Genomic DNA, 26,231 nt, shown 5'->3' with positions numbered 1-26,231 from the left:
TACACCGGAATACGACACCGATACATGGCAAAATACAAGAATACGAATACACACGTATGAGATACCCCCATCCTTGGGAAGGAAATACGAATAACAATAATTGAGAAGTATTATTACAAAAATATTGTTTAACAACTATTCCAAAATTTAATAAATATAATTTAAGTTAAAATATTAATTATTTTAACAAATAATTATATACTAGGAATAATAACAAGGACACTTTAAAACGTAATTCAAAGGCACTGATCAATACTAAGATAAGGCATGACCCGCTCGTCTAACGGACCGTAGTACGCATGTAGGTAGTCGTGCGTTCTAGAGGAAGCTTTGAGTTACATCGGATACAAGGAACGCAAAATTGTGAGTTCATGTCCCCCTTTTCTTTAAATTGTTTTGTTTATTAACTTCGGGGGTGAAATACATGTTACAAAAGGATTACATACAATTACAATTGGTATGGTTAGCCTAGGAAAGAACCATAGATCATGTGAATGGGTAGGCAGATACTTGAGACCATTAATACTCGTATAAGGACCGAGGGGCATGAGTGATAGATCTATTTGGGTGTAGCGAGCCCCATCCATGAGTCCGCCGAATGGGCCATGTGGTGACTATGTCTTACAGCCGGAAGCCCGGTACAAAGTCTGCTAGGTTTGAGTCTTCTTGCACCATGTCACGTATATTAATGTATTAGCTACACATTAATTGATCTGTTTCCTTGATGCTTTCATACCGGGACTCACAAACTTACATACATACTTACAATGATTTAAAGGTTTACTCATACACACAAATAAACACATGAACTCGCTCAACTTTTGTTGATGTTTTCAAACTACATGTATTTCAGGAAATACTGGTGAGTTCATTCATTTGGTTCAAAATGACACATCTTCTTATATTTACAATATTAAGAGTTTTTTACATTTGTTTATATCTTACTTTTATTCAAAGGTATTTGTCACTAGGCGATTCATGTGACGGTGATCATATCATTGTTAATCGTTCTTTCAACTCGTGATTGTGGTCGTATCACTGTTGATCGTTCTTTCAACTAGTGACTGTGGTCATATCACTGTTGATCATTCTTTCAACTAGTGACTGTGGTCATATTACTATTGATCGTTCTTTCAACTAGTGACTGTGGTCATATCATTGTTGATCATTCTTTCAACTAGTGACCGTGGTCATATTACTGTTGATCGTTCTTTCAACTAGTGACGCTGAACTAGTAGTGTATACATATGTGTTGTTGTAATTTTGATGATGGTTGGTCACTTGTAGTTATGGTATCACAGATGGTATTAAAGTTACTTTTGTGTGGTTCTGAACGGTAGGATATGTTAACCCAATCTTGTATCTCTAAGTCGTTGGTATTGTAACGTAAACCACACGGGAGAAACGATGAGTTAATAAAGGGTGTTTGTAAGACTATGTAAATTAATATTGGTGGTTGACATGAGAGCTGTCGGGTTCGACATATGTTGATCTACGTTCTAACTAAAAGAATTTTAAGTTGATCCAATTAGATTGTTATTTTTTCGTGTTAGTTGTATTTTCATGTTCATATTACTGTTGATCGTTCTTTTAACTAGTGACTGTGGTCATATCATTGTTGATCATTCTTTCAACTAGTGACTGTGGTCATATTACTGTTGATCGATCTTTCAACTAGTGACGTTCTTTCAACTAGTGACGCTCAACTAGTAGTGTATACATTTATATATAAAGTATACACTATAAAACCCATGATATCAATTTGTCAAATATATATTCTATGACACAAAACAAATTAGCCTAGAAAATAAAATATATCATTTTCTGTCAAACTAGTAGTTATAATTTTATTAAAGTAATATATTAATTAAATAATTGTGATACTATTATTTAATATATTAATGTGACTAAGATTTAAAAAATATATATATAGTGAAAGTGTACTGTACAATATCCCTTAACGTACGCTACGTACACGATGTGAAATCGCAGGTTATAAAATAGCATGTATGAAATCGCATGTGATAATTTTTGATGAAATCGCATGTTGGTTTTTGTAACAATTTCGCATGTGATAATTTTGATGAAATCGCATGTTGGTTTTTGTAACAATTTCTCGTGTGATAATTTTGATGAAATCGCATGTTGGTTGTTTGTAACAATTTCGCATGCGGTAATTTTGCTAAATTCGCATGTTAAAAAACCAACATGCGAAATTGTTACAAAAAACCAACATGCGATTTCAATGTAGGATGAAGACCTGACGGCTGAGATGAGCGTGTACATATTGTACGATAAGGGATATTGTACGTTAACCTAACCATAAATATATATATATATATATAATAACTTTCATTTGTCATATGATTTTCAGAATACATACAAAGACTTAATCAGTGTAATTATAACTGAAAACATTTAGGATTTTGTAAAACGTTTTAAGTAAAAAGAATGTCTCACAATAATGTGAGGAAAAGGATAATGACTTACTTTGTAACTTTGGGTTTAACTAAAAGCCTCCTGGGAATATTTCCTGGAATAATTCCTGAGTTCCTAATAAAGTATACAATGCAACGTGTTAGTGTAATAACCCAACTTACTTTTATCGATACATCACGAGATCAAAACCCCAACGTAGTTAACAAAGTGTAGCCTCATACAGGAAACACCTTGACATCCGTTTTTGGGTTCAGGATCGATCGGACAGGGTATTGAATCAGTAATCAAGGGTTAAAACACTTACAATGGGGCAGAGCTTTGTAGGATTTATGGGTGTAATACTAAAGAAAATGGATATATATATATAAGACTATGGGGTATGGTGGGGCTTGGGTTGGGGCTTGGGTTGGGGCATTTGTTGACACGTGGAATGGGAGCTCCCCCACCACTCAAACCCACGCCCATGGGGTATGGTGGGGCTTGGGTTGGGGGCTTGGGTTTAGGGGCATGATTTTGGTTTGGCCATTGAGAGTCTGCCATGTCATTTACTACCCCGCCTCACGCCCGGCTTGAAATCCAAGCCCCAAGGGCCACGCCCCAAACCCAAGCCCACCCAGGGTGGTGCCTTGGGCGTTTTCCCCCAACCCACGCCCAAACCCCCGCCCCATACCCCACGGCCTAAGAGTAGAGAGGCGAGAGAGAAAGGAAAATGTGAGCAAATTTTAGAATGTTTCACACTTCTCTGTTTACCTATACTCTTAAAGTACAAAGTCGGTGGCTACGGCCACCGACAACGCACTCGAAATTACCATTTTGTCCTATTTTCACGACGAAATCACATTTGTTTTGACGAAATCAAAGTGATTTCGTCACTTTGAGAAGGTCTGGCCTTGGGACTTGGTCTTCGTCCAAGATGTAGCAGCCCAACACATAGTCAAAGCCCATGACAAGTCTTCGGCCCAGATGTAAGTGAAATACGCCCAGTTTCATTTCTGTTGGAAAATGTTTTCACAAATTCAACATAGGACAAGTATGTGACATCACCATGACATCACAATGATGATGTCATGGTGATGTGTAAACGGGAATGGGCTTGCGGCGCTCCGTGTTTCGCGTGTCGAACTTTGGGGCGCACGAAGGAGGAATGTCGTGACGTCGGACTTGAGCCGGACCTAACCGAGTCGACCCGAACCGAATTGAAGTCGGTGGCTACGGCCACCGACAAAGCATTCGAAATTACCATTTTGTCCTACAATAACTAATAGCCATTTTTGCTCACCGTGCTCTTCTTCTTAATTCGATGGCTGGGCCGCACTTTGTGTCCTTCTTTGGCCCAATTCTTTTTTTGGATACAACTTGGATTATACATATATTTATTTATTATATTCTATTCTCTTAAAATAGAAATCACCGAACAGTACATTATCTTACAAAATAAAAATCTGCATTAATTACTAATAATGGCAACATATGTTTGACAAGGGAACTTCTAATTCCATAATTCAGAGGCGGCATATAAAAAAATATAATTTTCATATGGATTACAAGTTTACAACTATTTATATACGATTAGTATACAAGTTATTCCGTATTTTTTGATATTTCAAAATACCCGTATTCTATTCTATACTCTCTTAAAATAGAAAGTCGGTGGCAAAAGCCACCGACCACTACTAAGTTATATAATTTACATTTCTGTTACACACTCAAATGTATTCCTATAATAGTTGGTTGTGTGCTTTGGTTGAGTGTTGGAATAACCTATGTTCGATCCATGTTGTTTGCAAATATTTTTTTTTTCTTTTTTTCCCACCGCCCACTACTAAGTAATATAGTTTACATTTATAATAGTTGGTTGTCTGCTTTGGTTGAGTGTTGGAAGGATCTATGTTCGATCCATGTTGTTTGCAAATATTTTTTTTTCTTTTTGAAATTCATTATAAATTTTTATGTTAAACTACTTTCTTTAAACTATATTACGTATCGTTCCTTTACGTTAAAAAAAACTATTTTAACGTACATCTTGGTATAAATTTGAGTTTTCTACGTTTCGACGTAAACATTTTTAATAAAAATCGAGTGGGGTTAAATATAATACCTTTCCGTTAAAAAAATCATTTTACGGGCGTATTTTTACGTTCCTGTGGGTCTAAATTCGAGTTATTCTACATTTCGACGTAAATATTTTGGAAAACAAGTCACGTAAAATATAATATGTTTTTATACTTATTTTATGATTGTTAATTGCTTCGTAAATTTTGTTCTTAATCGAGTGAAATTTAATTGTGGTTTTTTCCTTTTTTAAAAGCTCTAATTAATATCTTTTTGTTACACGTATATGTTTTTCCTCTATACCCGCTATGTTTTCTATGTATGAGTCGAGTCACCTATAATACGTTATAATTGTACGGTATACATTCTATTTATTTTACTTGACTTTACATTTTTATTCAATCGCAATGCTTATGTGGGTTACATTAAGTTTAATCGGATACGTCGAAACACACGTTTTTGTGTGGTTCACGCAACACATAACATTTGAACTAATTAATTCGATGTTTACGATATTCGAAATGTGCGATGTGCCCGCACCGCAACGCGCGGGGGCAATATTACTAGTTTATAGTTGAAATTGAAACGTTTCAAGCACGTAAAACTTGATTCCTTCTGATCTTCCTAAAGTGATACACGTATACACTACGATTCAATTCTTTGTAAGTTTAAATTTTATTCTTGTTTTATTATTATAATTAATTCAGCTGCTCCACTAATTTATCGTTTATAACTTTTAAAATAAGACGTTTTATAAAACGATGAATATATCATTAGAACAAGCATATTTTTATCTACATTTTGGCCTAAGTTTCGTTAAAAACGGAGTAAGTCAATTATAATGTATTTTATTATTTTAATTATAAAACGGTTCCTATGTTTGTCTAGATACTTAATATTTCTAACACTCAAGTTACTCATAATCTACCCGTTTAATAATATAAATTTTATATACTTTATTTTAATTTATATAAAAATGGAAATGTTACAGGCCAGGGCACCCCAGGCCTCCATTATCCTCCGCCCATGGTTGGGGGATTCTCGAATCTGCACCATCCTTGGCTTCAACTTTTGTTTTGAGTTCCATCTAAATGTATTAGAAAAAGTTATTGTTCTTATTGAATAGAGTAAATTGCAGCATATTGCCTTTCAATTTTGAGATTTTTGTCCTTTTCATCCAAACGTCATTTTTTTTGTTGTCAAAATCGTCCCTGAGATTTGGGATTTTTTGTCATTTTCATCCAAATGTTTGATAGGAAAAATAAAACAAATTAGACGTTTTGATGAATATGGCAAAAAAATCCCTATAGTGAAGGGCAATATGGTACAAAAAAGTTGTTTAGGATTAAACTGGCAAACATGCCCAAACATCAGGAACAATTTTGGCAATTTAATCTGTTGAATATATATATACATATGTGTGTGTGTGCGCGCACGCATGTGTATGATGGGGAGAGTTATTTTGAGAATTGTATATATTGCGAGAATTGTGAGAACTCATGAAAAAAATTAATCAAAATTAGTTTGCTCTCTCCTACCATTTTTATTATTATTATTACTTTAATAAAATATAAGAATAAGAATTTACTCTTTAAATAATTCATCGATTCTCTTGGAATTACTCTTAATATAATTTACACATGTGTAAATAAAAAGGGAAATTGGCTTGTAATAATCCCACCTAGACCTTATTGACCATTAATAATCCCACCTCAGAATATTCCCCTCAACAGTCCTACCTTTCACCTATTTTTCCTATAATGGTCCCCCGTTAAAAAAAACTTAACGGAGTTAAGTTTTTTTCCAAATTACAAACAGATTTTTTAGGGCTTTTGATTAGAACGACGATACGAGTCCATGGATGTAAAACTTGCCTCGAAACGGTGCTCCAAACGATGAAAACGGCGCTTCAATTCGGATGTTGAAATTTCCAATTAACCATAATCAAGTAACTTGGATCACCATTTCGAAGTAAGTTGTACATCAATGGACTCGTATCATTGTTTTGATCAAAAGCCCTAAAAAATAAGTTTGTGATTTGGAAAAAAGCTTAACCCCGTTAAGTTTTTTTTTAACGGGGGACCATTGTAGGAAAAATAGGTGAAAGGTGAGACTGGTGGGGGGAATATTCAGAGGTGGGATTATTAATGGCCAATAAGGTTTAGGTGGGATTATTACAGGCCAATTCCCCAAATAAAAAAAAATTACACATGAGATTGTTTTTATTTACGAATACATGTGTATTTATTATTTAATATCCTAATTATAAATAATGATAAGTGTTAGTTTTTTTTTGAATTGAGATTGTCTTGAGATAAGTTCTTAGTTCTCGCTTCACACACAAAATATATGAGTTCTTAAGATAACTCTCCCTATATATATATGGTTAGGTTCATTTGTGAACAACTTTTTTGATTGTGAACACTAGTGAACTAATCCTAGCCATTGATTATCAATACACAAGTGTAAATCAATGGTCATGATTTGATGATGAAGATATACTAGCGTATTATACGATTTGATGATGCAGGATTTGTTCAGTGTTCACGTAATTCACAAATACACTAGCGTTCACTATAGAACCCCACCCTATATATACATATGGGATATTGGCCTCTAATAATCCCTACTAGACGTCATTGTTCATTGACAGTTTACCTTTTTTATTCCCCTTGACAGTCCCAACTTTCAACTATTTTTCCTCCACTGGGCCTCAGCTAAAAAAAACTCAACGGAGTTAAGTTTTTTCGAATTACAATATGAGGTTTTAGGGCTTTTGATCTGAAAAAGGATACGAGTCGAATGATGTAAAACTTACCTTGAAATTGTACTCCAAACGGCGAAAAGGGTGCTTCAATTCGGGTGTTTAAACTTCCAATTAACAAAAATCAAGTCGTTTGGAGCACCGTTTCGAGGTAAGTTTTACATGAATAGACTCGTATCTTCGTTCTGATCTTGAGACTGTCGGGGGGAATAAAAAAAGTGGAACTTCCAATGGTCAATGACGTCTTGTAGGGATTATTAGAGGCCAATATCCCTATATATATATATATATATATATATATATATATATATTTAGAGAGAGAGAGAGAGAGAGGGGAGAGAGAGAATGAGAGAGACTTAAAAGACCTACACTTATTGTTAGTTGTAAACATGCATATTTGATGATATCTAATTGTGCTTATATATTGCCTCCTCTAATATTATATAAATTATGTTCTTTCATCCTGTATTTCATAGGAGTAATACAATTGAAACCCGGTATAATGATGAGGTTCATGGAATCACATGTTATGGTTGTGAGTATAAGTTTTGTGTTGTTGTTTGTGGCTCATCAGTGTAAGTTCTAAACCTATAACCCTTAAATAGTATTACTTTTTTATATAAACAACCTAATTAATATTTCATTTCGAGATTTATAGGTACAAGAAATGAACTTAGTCATATGGAAGCATTTGGGGTTCCAACTCCAAAAGATTGTGTTCCAAGTTGTAAACAAACACCAGATGCTAACTCGTATATTTGTTGCTGTAAATACTATGATGATCCGATCACGTGTGAACATGATTGTCAAAGAATAAAAAGTTGTAAGATATAATTGTAACTGATATTATTAAAGACTATACATATAATAAAGATTAAATATATCTTTACTTCACATATTCCTATTGTTAACGAATACTTATGATATGAAGCATGGGATTAGGTCCAAGAGTAAACACTAGTGTAGCTTGCAAACTGAGTGAACTAATCCTGGCCATACACGTGTGTAGATCAATGGCCAGGATTTGCTGTTGAAATACACTAGTGTATTTTACGATTTGATGATGAGATCCTGGCCATACACGTGTGTAGATCAATGGCCAGGATTTGTTCACTCAGTTCGCAAATACACTAGTGTTCACTCTAGAACCCCACCCAGCGTGAGAGGTGGTCTTTTGCTTGCCATTTGGGATCAAATTCAAGAAAATTAGGTTACCAAGTCGATCGAATCTATCAAAATGGATGTGATTCATCAATCATCATCCCGTTGCTCACTAATAGCATCATCAAAGACCCAATTTTGTTTTCTCATAGTTCAAGTTCCATATTTAGGGTTTGGTTGGCTGTTTGTAAGTACATATGAAAGGTCTGTTAGATCGGATGAAACTCGTACTACGACACTTACTGTTGGATTATTCGGGTTTGTTTGCGGGTCACGGGTCGGCACGTTATCGGGTCGTGGGTTCGTTACGGGTCAAGAGTTGTTTGACTTAATTATCTTATTAGAATAATGGAATTATACCCATGATCTCAAATCTGGACGTTATTAAGAACTGGTCAAGTTTGAGAGAGTAAATTGGTGGAGATCATGGAGGGAATTGTGAAGTTTGTTGCTGATATTTTGTTATCTATTTTAGCATGTGCTATTTAGTTTTTTAGTATAAACTAGTAAATTCGCCCGCGCTTCGCGGCGGGTTTCAGTTTACATTAGCTATTATGCCTATACCGACTCTTTGTTATGATAAGAGACCCTGGAAAATGAAGCAGTCACCTATAAAGGTTGCAAGTTGTATACATACTCAAAATGAACAAAAACCGAATGATACTTGAATTGGAGCTGTGAATTGTTGCGCTTGCGGCGAATAGAGTTTATATATCAAAAGTTGGTTAGAACCTGTTAGTGTATGCCTTTTCAACCTGCATACTTATTCATTCTATATACATACCGTTCCTTATTACTAACTTGCTATCTTTGCATTGCCAAAAAAAACATGCTTTTGAGAAATACGGTTGCGTTTCGAACAATAATAACCTTGAACTAAATAATTAATTAAGTTGGTTGTTCGTTTGTCCCATGCTTATACATGTTACAACAATAACCTTGAATTAATTAATTAATTAAGTTCTCGGGTTCGGCTTTACCTCTCCGTCGACAATGCTTGACTTATTATTGTCCGACTTTGACTTGGTTGAGTATGTTTGACCATGGTTGGTCCTCACTCAAACACCACCGTGAACACCATCATGAACCGGACTCTTAAAATTCCAATAATTTACACTACAAGAAAAAATTCAAGAATTTTTTTGATAAAATTAACACTACGAGCGAAAAATCAGTGGCCCGACCCCAATAAAGCTTCCCCCCTTACACACGCCATACATCAAATTGACCCAATAAGCTACATTGTTTTGAGAGCACATACGCAACGAAATCCTATAGAAGGCAACAACCAACTAAGCTCATTATTCTTAAATTAAGCAGGCTTGGAGTACTGCAAATATGAACCTGTGAAGTTTTTAAATGACTGGGGAGAAAAAAAACTGTGACTAACAGATCACAATGGAAAATATTTTGATATGGTGAGATATTATAAATATGTATTGTAATTTCATTCAAACGTCTAACTTTATTGACTTGAAGCGGGAATGCATCATATGATCAACTAATCCACATTTATTATTTCACCAGGATTAATTAATGAAGAAAATAAATAGATTAATTAGCCAATCAGGTGCATTTTGTCATATCTTCATTCCATCATCCCTTAACTATTAACCTTGTTCGTCACCTGGTTGTCCGTCACCTGGTTTGGCTAGATCGGCTTGAGATGTCGTGGGAAATCAACAACAGTCGCCGCCGTCGTTGTGTACCATAACTGTGCGGTCGTTGCATGTCGCAGGTGACATCGTCTTCAAGCCAGATCGGCTATGGTATACGGTAACCGACCAAAACTCTCATTCCAGTTTCCGCAGGCAGTCAACCTCGTACAACACCTGGACCATGGGAATAGAACCATTGTCGCTTGTACCACCGAACGAACCGACATCACTAATAGAACCCTCGTCCTCTGGTCAGCGAGTTGTCATAGTGTACGGTCCGGATTGTGATGTCATTGCCAGCGCGCCTCTGCATAAAGATTGGCGGCCGGCCCCTTTTTCCCTTTTACTCGTGTTTCTCTCTTGTCTTCCTTATACCTAAGAAATGGCATAAACGCAATTATCATTCTTAATATATCTTATATGCAGGTTTTTATGCCATATCAAGTTTTATATGTGATTGAATTCAATTTTAATGCAACTATCAGTCTCCTCAAATACGAACAGGGGCAAAATCAAACCTTCTTTCAGCACCAGGTTGATAAAATTGATAAAATGATAGTCCTCTAAATGAGTATATTATAATTCAAAGTTAAAAATAAAGTGTCAAAAACCCTTGATACCTCCTATCCGTTGCCAAGGTGAATCTTAGATGAAAAGCAAAGACACTTGCAGAATCTACAATCAACCCAAGTGAGACCCAAAGTGCATATCGATTCGTACATGCAATCTAAATACATAAATGTAAATATAGAAATCGCCATTCCTCAAATTGTAAAGATTTACTCAAAACTAATTAAAATTGGAACCCTAATTACAGAAGCAAAGTTGAAGACTTACCCATAACTAATTGAAATCTGAGTCCTAATTGCTGAAACGTACATGTCAGAGCCTAAGTTCAGACGACAAGCATCAAGCGTGGATTCCGCTGAGGGTTGGACGGAATCGAAATTGAAGGGAGCGCGTTTCTTAACAGAGAGAAGAGAGAGGAAGTGGAGGACAGGAGGCAGTGGAATTGGATCAGGGTATCTGATGTGAAGACCACGAACTGACGTTACCTAACGGCGTTATTTACTGTAAAAGGACGGGATGAGGTGGAATTGGACCGACGCACACCGCCGGTGGCGGTGGCTCTCTAGCCTATGAACTAACGGACCGCCGGCGACGACCACCACTTTCTACTCTCTGTCTGGCCTCTAACTTCTTCCCGCGGCGCCTTCAGTTCTCTTTAAAATGCAAGACAGGAGCATATATAGAATGACCGCCAGATGTAAGTCAGGAAAACAGGGAAACCGGAACTGTTCTTAAGAGGTTTCATCAATTGTTATATTTATAAATAGGATAGAATAGTTGTATTGTAGGTACCCTTCTTTGATTATCGAATACAACCAGGGGCGTACCCACCTTAAGACAAGGGTGGGCGGGCGCAACCCATGAAAAATATTTTTTAGTGTTATTTTTCATCGGAAATCCCGACCGCAACCCTTGAAAATTTTCAACCGCCCCACTTAGAAAAAAAAAGGAATAATGAATTTTAATAATCTAAACTATTAGCCGTTGGCCGCCAACGATCCCAACTTAAAAATTAATTAGTGGTGGTCCCACCTTTTCACATATTGTAAACTAATGAACCTTTACTAACAGAACCTTAATTTCTTTTTGTCTTCTTATTCTTTTCGGTTTACTAAAGGTCTATTGGTTTACAAAATATGAAAATGTAGGACCACCACTGATTATTTTTGAAGTTGGGACCGTTGCCGGCCAACGACTAATAGTTAGGATTATTAAAATCCATTATTCCGAAAAAAATAATTATTAACCACTTATTCACTTAATTATTTAATCCAATCAAAGACCAACTTGCAATCAATTTTTAAAGAAATTTGAACTAAATAAAATAACCAAAACTCATCCACCCATTCGATTTCCAAATCACGCCCCCAAAAAAACTCCCAACGACTTGACGCCACTGCTCACAACCTGGTGGCTTTTTTTTTACCGGAAAAAACAAAATTCCGGTTAGACCGACCCATATTACGTCAGGATTCCAATACAGAATTAGTATGGTTTATTTATTTATTTTGTTTTGTTTTATGTGATAATTAGGAGAAAATATAGATTTGTAAAGGTTTAATTTTTTTTTTGTTCTAGACTTGTAGTTAAATGATTTTATTGTTTTATTTATAGCTTTGTTTGTTTAAATGATTAGTTACAAGTAATTAGCATTTAATATTAGGGCTTGAATGTTTAAAAATATAATTGAAAGTTATGGGCTATGGTTATGATTGAACATGATTGTTTATTTTGTTTAAGTGTTTAGTGTTGTTGTATGAACTAATGGAGCAAATTATATGCGTTAGGGACAATAAGAATGTAATGAACTTATGGCGTGTTTAGTATCTTTAGATGATATTTTGGATATATTTCAACAAAAAAAAACATGTAGGGCACAATTTTAAATACGTTTGTAATTTGTAATGAAGTTTGACGTATGATGATTAATAAATTTTTGTTTGATTTTCTTTTGTCTTACATGATCCGACCCAACCCGCTATGAACCGATATTTTTATACAGCTAGGAGTCTAAAATCTTTGAAAATATTTCGCACCCCCAGGAAAAAATTCCTAGGTCCGCCACTAAATACAACAAAAGCTTGTTCACGTTCTCATCTTTGCATATTATACACATACATTCGTGAGAGTTTGAGTGTGTAGAGTTTGGGGCCTGTAACCAACACTTACCGCATACGATTTGAGATCGTTGATCATGGAGATGATTGATGCTTGGTTTTCTGGTCATTACAAATGATTTTGTTTCCGTTCCGACAAGAATGGGTTAGGGTTTTATGTGCATTTTGGTTAAGTTTTTGTTGATATTTGCTATTGAACTAATGAATGAATGATGTTGAATTGGTTATTTTATGAATTTCTTAGACATGATTTCTACAATACTTAAGTGATTTAGGAGCAGGGGGCTCTATATATGTAGCTTCAGGATGTTCGGAGACAAATAATCGAACTTTTAGACATGTGGGATCTGGTCTAGTTTTGTGTTTGAAGAAGTGTTAATGGTTTAATATAGAGATGGGCATAATCGGGTATTCTTAAAACCCGGAACCGGTTCTAACCCGGAACCGGGTATGGATACAAGTGATTGGACCCGGGTTCTCAGTGGAACCGGGTCCGGGTACAACCCGGGTACACATCAATATTTTTAGAACCGGTGTAACCGGTTTCAGGTACAATGGAACCGGTTACGGGTACTGTTTGGAACCGGTTACGAGTACTGTTTGGAACCGGTTACACTGTGTATTTCGATAAAGCTGGTGTTTACTGTTTGGAACCGGTTCCACTGAAAAGCTGTTTTTTTTTAAATTTTGTACCATTATAACCGGTTTTGAAATATAAAAATCGATTTAGTAGGAACCGGAACCGGGTCGGGTCCACTGGAATCGGGTAGGAACCGGTTTTTATGCCCATCTCTAGTTTAATACATAATAACCATGGAGGCATGAAGCTTTAGTTGTTAGAATTGTTCGCCCTGGAATCGTATTAACTTTGATGAGTAGTAACTTTGTTTTTTATGTTATTATATCAAATTTTGTGATCGTATTATGATCATGAAAGAAACTCAAACATTGTTGCTTTTAATTATCTCTCACATAATTCTTTTTATTATACTATATTAATTTTTTAACTTCGAATTTCACCTTTACACTTTAAATAATATACATTTTTTACCCATTTAGTTTTTATTTAACGTGATTTTTTTTCAATAACTTGCGTCCATTATTTTTTTTTTAAAGTTGAGTACGCGACTGTATTTAAGTTGGATATCAGATTTACCTATTTTGTGTTGAATCAATTTATATAGACTTTTGTGTGTAGGAAATGGGTGTTTGATAATCAATGAAGAACAATCATATATTTAAGAAGATAAACAAGATAAGAGTCAAAAGCAATTTCATCATCGCATATGGATTTTATATTCATGGAGTTTTTGCATCATATACCTGAAGAAGCATGAACCCGTTTGGGTCGGAACTTCTACGGTGATGAATACGGATATGGCCACACCTCGTCTCCTTCACCCGAATCCTAGACCTGCAAATAAGAAGAGAGAAAGGTGGGCAATGTAGAGACGGCCGGTAGAGGAAGAATCCTCTATTTCCAGCTACAAAAGTGTTGCCCTATATCTCATGCCATAATGAGGAGGTGGAGACCTCCTTATATAGGAGATATGGGAAAACCCTAACCTCAATGGGCCAAGCCCAGTTAGGGGTTGTCTCTACGAGCCCACAGCCTAGTGTAGCATAAACTACAATGCGCTAGGCTTCGCGGATTAGTACACAATAATAATAATAATATATAATTAATATAAAAGTGATAAATAACAGAAAAGTCCGACCGTTCGGGTCGGGTCCAGTACCATACCTCGTCATGTCCCCCAGTCTAGTGTTGCTCCCGCGTGCAAGCGTGGGAGGAGCACTTAGACACATTAGGAGCTCGGGAGTGAAGATCACTAATTTTAGGCTTACACCTCGTCCGGTGCGAGAAAGTTGTTGGCCACGTTTGTTGTGGTTGTCGTTGGCTGTGAGTAGAGATAATGGAGCAATGAATAGTATACGATTGTTCATCGTGGAAATTGGTTGGGTAAACCTGACGCACGCTGATTGGTTATAGACAATTGCCATTTGTACTGGCGCATTGCCATGAGCTTTTTAAGGTTGCGCGTATGCGGTTAGGTCTCATGCATGAGTCTTGGAACAGGCTGAGCTTTGGCGGTTAAGTGCCTCGCCCTTAGATGATTTTTGCAGGCGTGGCCCTGCTTTAGCGGTACGCCCATAATCGTGTGGGCTACTGTAGAATATCCACCCTGTGGTGTGACTTTTGTTGGTTAACATATGGTGAGCTAACAGCGTTCAACTCATTGAGAGAGTTGATGTTGATGTGACGACGGTCCCTGCCACGCGTCCGTGTCATCGGGATCTCCGTTGTCGTATTGTGCAGCCATTGGTGGTCATAGTTGCGCATGCAGATGTTATGCCACCTTAGGCGAATGTAGAACTGCTGGCAGTTGTACCAGCCATCGTTATTGATGATCCGACTATAGCAATCATCGTTGCAGTCGGGAAGAATGTTATACAATGCACCCCTGCAGAAGTGCTTGCTACGCTTAGTGACCTCGGAAGGGTGCTTAGAGCGTTATTTATGTTCCCCACAATGTTTTGTAATTGTGAGACAAGTACTTGGTTTTTCATCAGTGGTTGTGCATCTATTGCCAAGATACCCACTGGAGTAGTAGTGGTTGAATACACCTATTACCAAGATGCCCACTCTTAGCGCTGTATAATTTGATCATCTGACTTTGTTACTATGAAAAATATTTCGTGTCAGAGTTGTCTTTTACCGTGATATGCAGTTTAAATGCGGTGGTATGTTGTGTTTACAAATGTTTATATGAACACTTGTAGATATCAGAAAGTGCTTTATAACCCGCGCGACGTTAATGAACACTTGAACAACAAAGTGCTTTCTACGCGCTTGGCGTGAGTGAGCACTTGTTGAGATAATAAAATGCTTTATACGCGTTAGGCGTGAATGAGCACTTATGTTAGCTACTACGTCCTTTTCCCGGACGCGCATTGGTGTGGGAAATACTTATAGTATGTGGCATGTCTGTTTAAATGACCTCGCCGACTATGGCGTGAAGGTTTTCTGTTATCCGTGCCACATATTGGTGTGGGGAATACTTATCCGAATAAGTATTTTTCCTGTCGCATAGCGTGTGGAATACTTATTCGAATAAGCAAGTATACTAGTTTTGTCGTTCATTTGTCTTGACTACCAAATTGCATATACGTGTCAAGTGGTACAGTCGTGGGCCAAATGATGTGAAGTATAAATATTGTCTGGCGTATTGAAACATCCACATTATATAAGAAACGGTGCGGGATAATGTGCGGTGGATATCACCTTAATGGGCAGCCTGAGAGAAGATGATCGCTTTTAGGCGTAGTGGCGCTATAGCCTGCTAGTCCCCTAGTTCAATGCTGCTAAATAATGTTAGTAGCATTGAACTTAAATTGTGAATGCTAATAAGAGACCAGGTATATGCATATAAAAGTAGAACACATGCGACTTTTCTGTCAAATGACTTCCTCTTCTCTTTGTCATCACCAAATTATACATGACCAGAGCATGCAAGTTATATGAGGGTGTGTGGACAAAGTGTTGTAAAGTGTTAAGCAGATAAAGCAATTAATGCGAGAGTTATACCTGTTGGGTAGAAGTCTATGTATCTCACCAAAATGCCGCTTGACAAAGATGCAACACTACCAAGCATGTAATGTGGCGGTAATTGTCAAAGATGTTACCCAACCCAGACCACATACTTGAATAAAGATCATCAGGCGTGTAAGCCGGGAGGTCCAAGCCAACTCCCTCAGTGCAATGCTGCAATATTATGTTAGTGGCCATTGAACTCTTGACAATAAATTGGTAAGTGTAAGCTTTTGAATAGGTGTCGTTAAGTTGTAACGAAATTCACACTATTATCATGATCTTGTACACTGTATGTCAATAACAAGGGTTATGAGTCTTACTCCTTTGTTCAAAACATAACCTCAAAATGTGCACTCAGAGAAAATCGTACCAGAGAAAGTGTAAGATTTGAAGCCTATTGATCTGAGGGTCTGAACTCAAATAGGTTGTCACGCTCTAGCCAGATGTAATTTCGTCTTAGAAAACACAGATTTGGTTACCATCGTAGTATTACCAAGAATAAAGATTAAGCCAAGTCACTGTAAGCTAGGGTGGAGGTTAGTGAGTGGCACAATTGATTATAGACGAGGAGATTTGACATATGATATGCGACGAAACAATCAAATATATGCAGGTAAAAATAATAATTAATAAGGCGTATGTTTAACTTGGTCGATTGCCGATTGTCAACTACTGAAAGTGATGTGGTCTAGAGACTCACACGATGACAAGTCATATGACAAACAGGATGTGTTGCGGTGGAACAAGGCTCACGCGAGGCGAAAAGATTGTCGCCAAATATGTAACACAACGGTAAGAGTCACTCAGCCAGCGGGATGGTTTGGTAAGAAGTTGTCTAAATCAAATTACCACCCTCAACCATGTAAGTTACCAGTTCAATGCCAAGGATGCCATTAAATAAGGGTCGTATGGCGTGTAAACCGGCATGTTTGGCACCATGATAACATCCGATAATACCAGTATTATACCATGTGATTCCACAGATATAACGAGCACCGCGTCCTTGGAAAGAAAAATATTATACATGGTCGATATGTTCCGTCTGTTGGATCCAAAAGTGGACCTGTTTTAACTGCATATATGGTCAGGCCCAATGCTTGCTACAAAAATATTAGCTGCTGGCAATAAATGTTTGTATAATACTAGTATATTTGACTAGTACCAAGTATGGTATACGCATGATGCCAATATTCACCAAAAGTCAAGGGTTTATGCCAATTTGATTTCATAAATAATGCTAGATATGGCTATATAAGCGCATGACATGGGCAATATTGATCCGGCTATATAGACTTTCTATAATACCATCGAATTCCGAGTTGGGTGATTGTATGATTGGAGCATCAAGCATACAGTTATTTAGAAACATTCAACATGGATCTGGTATACTTTCGAGTTGAGCCAAAAAAAGTAGACCAGATTAAACTATTTTTAGAGTGATATATCCCCCCATCACATGTTGCCAAATGTGGATTGAATCATGAGATAGTGAATAAAAGGGGAGCCTTCAAAGAAAATGAATAGTATAATGTAGATCGCTTGAGTGTGACCACACCTTCAATACGTCTGACATGCTGTGACCGATGCCCATTCGTTGATGGCGCGAATAAAGATGGTGTCAACCGGAGATGGCGTGAATGGACCAAAAGTCGGGAGTGTAGAAATAAGCGTCCGAAGGAAAGGCGCGTTAAATAAGAGCTTCTGCCGGAGAGGCGGGTGGAATATGAGCTTCCGCCAGATGTGGCGGGTCGAATAAAAGCTTCACCGGAAGTGGCAGGTTGGAGAAAAGCTTCCGCCGAAGGTGGCGGGTTGAAGAAGAACTTTCGCCAGAGGTAGCGGTTTGACCAGGAGCATCCGCCGACAGTGGCGAGTTGACTAAAGGTTTCCGCCGGTAGTGGCGTGAGAGAGCACTCGCGCGGCGAGGTTTGCTCGTGATACAGAGGTTACCCGAGCGACGAAATATGCTCGTGATACAGTTTATACTTTGTAAGCATGTTCGTATGTAACTAAGCATGAGCGCGCGGGCGACTTACGCGCTCTTATGTAAAGCAGCAGGGTCGCATGGAGATAAACATGTGGAGCAGAAGGCTCGCTTGGAGACTAGCGTGCTCATATGCGAAGGAGCATGCGCGTATGGCTACTTACATGCTCGTAAGTAAAGGAGTATGTGCTTGCCAGCGCATGTGTGCTCGCTCGTATATAAAGACGCCTGCGCGCATGGCGACTTACGTGCTCGTATGTAGAGTAGCGGGCTCGCATGGAGACTGACGTGCTCGTATGTAGAGCAGCGGACTCTTATTGAGACTGAGATGCTCATAAGTAAGAGCATGCGCGTATGGCGACTTACGTGCTCATATGTGGTGCAGTTTTTTAGGCTTTCATCGGTGTGCGTGAGGATCGCTCGTTGCGTTTTACCGATCGAATGTATTGCCAGTCCTGCAAATACGTTGACAAGGTAAGTCGTAATAAAGAGTTTGATATATGAGAAACTTTGTACCGAAACGTTGTCCTTAGGAGATGCTCGTTCTCTACATCCATACTCCGTAATATATGAAAGCAACTTTGACCTTCCCAATGGTGTTGCACCATGCGGATATCAGTTTATTGTTGCTAAATAAATGTTAGTAGTATTGAAATAGAATAATAATAATAATAATAATAATAATAATAATAATAATAAGCAATGATACGAGTGTTTGCTCATACATCCAAATACGACGCGTGTAACGGGTGTCACGCGATTGCTAAGACAAAAGACAACATAGGTCTGTATAGTAGCATTAAAATCTCATTTCTATGCTTCTTACATGCGACAGATCCAAACATTTAACATGTTATTTGAAAACGTCCACATGTTAATATTTTGTTTGAAAACATCAATGTCATGGCAATGAAAATTATGACCTTGGCTACCATAAAGTTGTCATGAGAGTTTTAATTGTTATATTAAAATCCTTTCTTGAGATGGATAGTGCTTGAAAGCCTATAAATGAGCTTTTCACTTGTGTGAATGTTTAGGTTCATAGCTCACAGGTCCCATTATTTTACTATTATCAGATAGTAATTTTTTTTTCTTTGAAACGATTTTGAAGTGGCACAGGTCTTTGCATGTGAGATAAGTTTAAGCTTTCCTTGCAGCCAGAAATCGATCAGTAGCACTAAGAAGTAAAAAATTAGCATGGATGGTTTGTATAGTACCAAAACCACAAGCATGCAAACAAGTGTTTTAAGCTTTAAAGTGTAGCTATAAAAGTTGTACTGTCTACTCATTTGATTACTGTGAGTTGTGATGTGAGTTTAAAAAACACACATATATTAATGCAAACATAATATTAAGGAGTTTATGTTGATTTTCCACAAATATCACCACCACGAAAACATCTTTAGCTTTTTTAGAAGCAAAAAATTTAACACAGAGAGTACCTTGCTTGAATGTATACGGCGGAAGGGATTCCTTTTCAGCGCCTTGTGTGACCGGCGCGCCAATGACATGTACGTGGTGTCGCCTAAGCGCGGGTCTCCGGTGAGTGTGATCTCTGGCCCACATGACACCGACAAACACAGAGTTTGCTCGCAGGGTGGAAGTTGTCCGCACATAGGGAGCTTGCTCATACGACGCGCGACGAAGTTTATCCGCGGAGCTTTTCTGCCTAGGGCGAAGTGTATACGCGGGTGACAGAGCTTGTCCGGCGGGTGTGGTGTATTTGCGCGGCGGCGGAGTGCGTCAGATAAGGGCGAAGTGTACACGCGCGGTAGATTCTACCCGTGGTAACGGAGCTTGTGTTCGGTAGGCAAGGTGTGCTCGCGCAGAGCGTACTTGCACGGCGATGGAGTGTGTTTGCACTACCCGATTTACCCGCGGTAACGAAGTGTGCTCATTCGAACAATATGTTAAAACAATTTTGACCATTGGAATGGTACGAAACCATTAACCATGTTAGTCCCCCAGTTTGTTGATAAACAATGCTAATAGCAATGCACCAAAATTATATTTACAAGTTAACAGCAAACGTGATAATCATATAAAGTATATAGTATAATATGTGTATCTAATGATCGCTTGATTGTAACGAAGTATGATCAGCGATGAAACTTTTATGTTCCTGCTTTTTGTTTAAGGGGTTGACCAACGTTTGCAAATACAACCACTGTTAAGGTAAAGATGATTCATAAAGTTGTTTTTCATATATTTTATTTGATTTGCAGACATAAAGTATTATGTTTGTGCTTTTTATTAAGTACAACCTTATGTGCATTTAAAGGAGCACGATTTCGAATGACTTAATATAATGAAGCTTCAAAACTGCAATTAAAATAGTTGGCCATAGAACTCACCTCTGTCGCTTTGGGAAGCTCATACAAATATCTCAAAAGCCACTAGATTTGAGTTTTGGAGACCCCGAGGGAACGGCGTTGTACCGGTATGGGGTTTTGTGTTCAATAACCTCCTTTCGAAATCGCTTATTGCTGGATCTAGAAAACTTTGACCAAGAGACGTAGGTCTGGATAGTGAGCGAAGGAGAACGAAGGTGCGGTTTGTCAGCGGTCCCACGGATGGCGCCAATGAAGAAGCATGAACCCGCTTGGGTCGGAACTTCTACGGTGATGAATACGGATATGGCCACACCTCGTCTCCTTCACCCGAATCCTAGACCTGCAACTAGACCTGCAAATAAGAAGAGAGAAACGTGGGGAATGTAGAGACGGCCGGTAGAGGAAGAATCCCCCATTTCCAGCTACAAAAGTGTTGCCCTATATCTCATGCCCTAATGAGGAGGTGGAAACCTCCTTATATAGGAGATATGGGAAAACCTAACCTCAATGGGCCAGGCCCAGTTAGGGGTTGTCTCTACGAGCCCATAGCCTAGTGTAGCATAAACTACAATGCGCTAGGCTTCGCGGATTAGTACACAATAATAATAATAATAATAATATATAATTAATATAAAAGTGATAAATAACAGAAAAGTCCGACCGTTCGGGTCGGGACCAGTACCATACTGTAAGGGCCAAAACTTAAAAGACTCTAATGAACTTCATTCGGAGAAAATACCAAACGGGTCAAATAATTCATAAGCAAAAATTCTGCTTTTACCCATAACATGATTAACTAGGAGATGCTAAATAACTTACAACCCAACATTTCATAAACAACTAACATTGTCTTCGACTACGAGTTTGACAACTAACAACAACTAAGTTTGTTACTTACAAAAAGACCCGTTTGCCAAAAGTATATTTAACAAAAGTTTTGACCCAAACTAATATCCTTGCGGAAGCGTGCATCATGGGCGTGTTCGATCCAAGTAGCGTCATTTAGCAAGTCGCTTTACCTACATACAAGAAATCCGTTAGTCGTTCTTATTATAAGATTTATACAACATCACTTGTAAATATAGACCTCAAGTTAACCTCTTAAACCATCTTTCTAAACATAAGCTTCTTTAATTTCACCCATAACCCTTCTAGCTCATTCAACCCATATCTTGATTACATAACGGCTTACCATAACTTGTTACATGATACAACTTCAATCATTAAACAATAGTATACTACAACATTACATTATAATGATAATATGTAAGCTATAACTTACCTTTATCGTTCTTCGTTTGAGACTCGGAACGGCTTGAGCTTTCCTCCTTAATTCCTATAATTCATAATTACATACTTAGTATCATGTCTTTCTTTCCATTCTCTTATCAATAGCTTCAATTTCACAACTAGCTAATTCTCTATTCTAGACATTTAGCAATATATAACACATGTTCAACTCATTCAAGCATTTTGACAAACACTTGGTGTGCATACCATTAGATAAGCACAAGGTACAAGTTTTGTATGCATAACATGACTAGTTCATGACAATAACATCAATATCAACAATTTCAATCAAAATCTCATACAACCTTTACCCAAATTCGATTTCACATAACATTATTTCGTTAATAACATCATCATACAACATCAATGTACTAACCTACCTCAAAATTCCATGTTACATATCACTACCATTCTATCATAAGTGGGTTTTTACATAGTTTCTAACATTTAGTGAAAATTCAGCATCAATCATGTTCCAAATGGTGTTCCTACTCCTTATTCATGCTAATTACCCAAATGTTCAAGGATTCATAAAAACCCATCACATTCAAGATCATCAATTACCAAAATTCCACTTACCTTGTGTTTAATAATGTGTAGATGATCCAATATTAGTACATGCACGATCTTAGGATCACATTTGGGGCTTCAATTTGGTGATTTGTGATGCTAAGGGGTTTTTCCCTTTTTCTCCTTCCTGGTTCGCGACACACACACATTCACCAGTGTGTGTGTTGAGTTTTGTTCATGTTTTATCCATCCAAGTTTCACTTTTGTCATTCTTGCCCCCTAGATCTTCACCCTCTTGTCACTTAAGGCAATCTCTTATTCTTTTAACTAAATCTTACTTATATATATATATGTATTAGTTAGAAATCAAGAGTTTTTACTTGTCTTTCTATTGTTAACTAGTTCTACACACATACTATTATTATTAACATAGTTTATAAATTCTTGGGGCGTTACAAGTCCACCCCCCTTAAAAGAGGTTTCGTCCTCGAAACCCGGTTAACGTACCAAATAAAAACGGGTAGAACTTCTTCATCTCATCCTCCGGCTCCCAAGTGAGATCCGACCCCTTTCTGTGTTGCCATTGGACTAAGACTTGCTTGATTTCCTTGTTACGAAGCGTCTTTACTTTGGAATCTTTTATAGCTACCGGTCTTTCTATATAATTCATTTTCTCATCGATCTCAATGTCTTCAATTGGTACATGGGCCGTTTCATCCGCTAAGCATTTTCGTAATTGTGACACGTGAAAGGTATTATGAATCCCTTCCAAAGAAGTAAGTAGATTTAACCGGTAGGCCACCTTTCCAACTCGAGCTAGAATCTCGAACGGTCCGATATATCGGGGACCCAACTTTCCTCGCTTACGAAATCGAATTATACCTTTCCACGGAGACACCTTCAAGAATACCCGGTCCCCCACTTGGAACTCGATAGGGCGACTTCTTCTATCCGCATAGGACTTTTGTCGGTCTTGCGCCGCTTTTAACCGAGCCCGTACGACGTCGATCTTTTCATTGGTTATCGCCACCACATCATTCGGTGCGAGCTCCCTTTGCCCTACTTCTCCCCAACAAACCGGGGTTCTACACCTTCTTCCATACAGCATTTCATACGGCGCCATTTGTATGCTACTTTGGTAGCTATTATTATATGAAAATTCTACTAGCGGCAAGTGTTCATCCCAATTTCCCCCGAAATCCATCACGCATGCTCTCAACATGTCCATGAGAGTTTGAATCGTTCGTTCGGATTGGCCATCCGTTTGCGGGTGGTATGCGGTACTTAGATGCAATTGAGTACCCATTCCTTCATGAAATTTCCGCCAATAGCGGGAGGTGAATCGCGTATCCCGATCTGAGACGATAGACACCGGCACACCATGGCGGGAAACGATCTCATTCACATAAACTTCCGCTAATCTCTCCGAGGAATAGGTCTCTCGAATGGGTAGAAAATGGGCGCTTTTGGTAAGGCGGTCAACAACGACCCATATTGCATCATGCCCTTTCTTGGTTCTTGGAAGTTTGGTCACAAGATCCATAGCCACATTCTCCCATTTCCACACCGGAATTTCTAAGGGTTGTAATTTCCCGTAAGGTTTTTGATGTTCCGCCTTAACTTGAGAACATGTCAAGCATTTAGATACATACTTGACAATGTCGCGTTTCATTCCCGGCCACCAAAAATTTTCTTTCAAATCTCGGTACATTTTAGTGGCTCCCGGATGAACTGAGTAACGGGACTTGTGTGCTTCTTCCAATAATAAGGTCTTTGCTTCACAGTATCGCGGTATCCAAACTCGCCCAAACCTTGTTCTTAATCCGCTCGCGTTTGCTTCAAGTTCACTTTCAAACCCTTTCGTTCTTTCACCTTTCGGATCGCCTTTAGTCAAGGATTCGTCTTGCTCCTTTCGTATCGTTTCAAGAAGGGTTGGTGTAACTATCATTCTCATCGATTTCACTCGAATGGGTGGTGGGTACTCCTTCCGGCTTAACGCATCCGCTACAACATTAGCTTTTCCCGGATGGTAAAGAATGTCGCAGTCGTAATCTTTGATCAACTCTAGCCACCTTCGTTGCCTCATATTGAGATCTTTCTGCTCGAAGAAGTATTTAAGGCTTTTGTGGTCCGAATAAATGGTGCATTTCGTTCCATACAAATAATGCCTCCAGATTTTTAAGGCAAACACTACCGCCGCCAGTTCGAGATCGTGGGTTGGATAGTTAATTTCATGTTGCTTTAGTTGTCTTGATGCATAGGCAATGACCTTGCCCCGTTGCATCAAGACACAACCCAACCCTTGATGAGATGCATCTGCATAAACCACAAAGTCTTCTGTTCCTTCTGGCAGCGTTAGAACGGGGGAACTTGACAATTTCTCCTTTAACATTCGAAAAGCTTTCTGCTGATCATCATTCCATTCGAACCTTTCTTCTTTCTTTGTTAGTTTAGTTAAAGGGAGGGCTATTTTGGAGAAGTCTTGGATAAATCTCCGATAATAGCCGGCTAGACCTAGGAAACTTCTTACCTCACCTACATTCTTCGGGGGTACCCATTTCATCACGGCTTCTACCTTAGAGGGATCCACTAAAATCCCCTTTTCGTTAATTACATGTCCCAAAAACTGCACTTCTCTAAGCCAAAACGCACACTTAGAAAACTTAGCATATAATCTTTCCTTTCGAAGCGTTTCGAGTACCTGACGTAAATGACTTGCATGTTCAGACTCGCTACGAGAGTATACTAAAATGTCATCAATAAACACTATGACAAACCGGTCTAACATATTTCGGCATACTCTATTCATTAGATCCATAAAAGCGGCCGGAGCGTTAGTTAACCCGAATGACATTACCAAGAATTCGTAATGTCCGTAGCGAGTTCTGAACGCAGTCTTAGGTACGTCCTCTTCCCTTACTCGTACTTGATGGTAGCCCGATCGCAAGTCGATTTTTGAGAACCAACTTGCCCCTTGTAGTTGATCAAAGAGATCATCTATTCTCGGAAGTGGGTATCGGTTCTTTACCGTGAGTTTGTTAAGTTCACGGTAGTCGATGCACATTCTCATCGACCCATCTTTCTTTTTAACAAACAAAACAGGCGCTCCCCACGGGGATACGCTAGGGCGTATGAAACCCTTGTCAAGAAGTTCTTGTAATTGGACCATTAGTTCCCGTACTTCCGCGGGTGCCAACCGGTAAGGGGCTTTGGCTACCGGTTTGGCATTTGGTTCTAATTCGATACGAAACTCGACTTCCCGCTCGGGTGGGAGTCCCGGCAATTCATCCGGAAATACATCCGGGTATTCATTCACTATCTTAGTATCTTCAATTTTCAAAGCTCCTAATTTGGTATCGACTACGTAGGCTAAAAATGCTTTACTTTCATTCCTCACGTACTTAACTGCTTCTAGGATAGTGCAAAATTTTGCCCCTACTTCCCTTTCCCCATGAATGGTTACCCGTTTCCCTTTAGGGGATGTCACATGAATAATTTTGTTTTCGCATAAAATTTCCGCGTGATAACGGGATAACCAATCCATACCTACCACTACTTTAAATTCCCCCAAAACCATGGGAATCAAATCAATATCAAAATCTTCATCATCTATAGTGATTTTACAACCCCTACATATTTCATGCAGTAGATAACTCTTACAATCGGCAATTTCTACCTCGAGTGGTGTACACATTCTTTCTATCGTGAATAAAGGGGAACGTACAAGCTCACTAGAAATGAATGACCTACTAGCTCCGGTA

At 38.3% G+C, this 26,231-nt stretch overlaps 1 protein-coding gene and 3 long non-coding RNA genes across 5 annotated transcripts; 1 reads left to right on the top strand and 3 right to left on the bottom strand.

Moving 5' to 3' along the window:
• Window positions 1-7,676: 7,676 nt before the first annotated feature.
• On the top strand, window positions 7,677-8,149 carry LOC110927476. The gene is made up of 2 exons (XR_002585653.2): window positions 7,677-7,830; window positions 7,914-8,149. It is a non-coding gene; the product is annotated as an uncharacterized LOC110927476 (long non-coding RNA).
• A 1,709-nt stretch (window positions 8,150-9,858) lies between these two features.
• LOC110928483 lies at window positions 9,859-11,444 on the bottom strand. Of its 2 annotated transcripts, none has more exons than XR_002586415.2 (3): window positions 10,912-11,444; window positions 10,695-10,801; window positions 9,859-10,449 (listed from the first exon to the last, which is right to left on the bottom strand). It is a non-coding gene; the product is annotated as an uncharacterized LOC110928483 (long non-coding RNA). The 2 variants fall into 2 exon arrangements; XR_004888153.1 differs by having other exon boundaries at window positions 10,695-10,749; window positions 10,912-11,443.
• A 10,037-nt stretch (window positions 11,445-21,481) lies between these two features.
• Window positions 21,482-22,693, bottom strand: LOC110927477. Its single transcript, XR_002585654.1, has 3 exons — window positions 22,540-22,693; window positions 21,953-22,006; window positions 21,482-21,689 (listed from the first exon to the last, which is right to left on the bottom strand). It is a non-coding gene; the product is annotated as an uncharacterized LOC110927477 (long non-coding RNA).
• A 246-nt stretch (window positions 22,694-22,939) lies between these two features.
• Window positions 22,940-23,593, bottom strand: LOC110928413. Its single transcript, XM_022171427.1, has one exon. It carries the CDS (start codon window positions 23,591-23,593, stop codon window positions 22,940-22,942), a length of 654 nt encoding a protein of 217 aa, XP_022027119.1.
• Between the last annotated feature and the right edge of the window lie 2,638 nt (window positions 23,594-26,231).

The sequence above is a fragment of the Helianthus annuus genome, chromosome 3, assembly GCF_002127325.2.
Source record: "Helianthus annuus cultivar XRQ/B chromosome 3, HanXRQr2.0-SUNRISE, whole genome shotgun sequence".
Taxonomy (NCBI): Eukaryota; Viridiplantae; Streptophyta; class Magnoliopsida; order Asterales; family Asteraceae; genus Helianthus; species Helianthus annuus.
This window is presented reverse-complemented; position numbering and strand designations above follow the sequence as displayed.

Bases quoted from the DNA above. Each gene is read 5' to 3' on its own strand.
- LOC110928413 (XM_022171427.1), bottom strand. From the start codon at position 23,593: ATGGCGCCGTATGAAATGCTGTATGGAAGAAGGTGTAGAACCCCGGTT.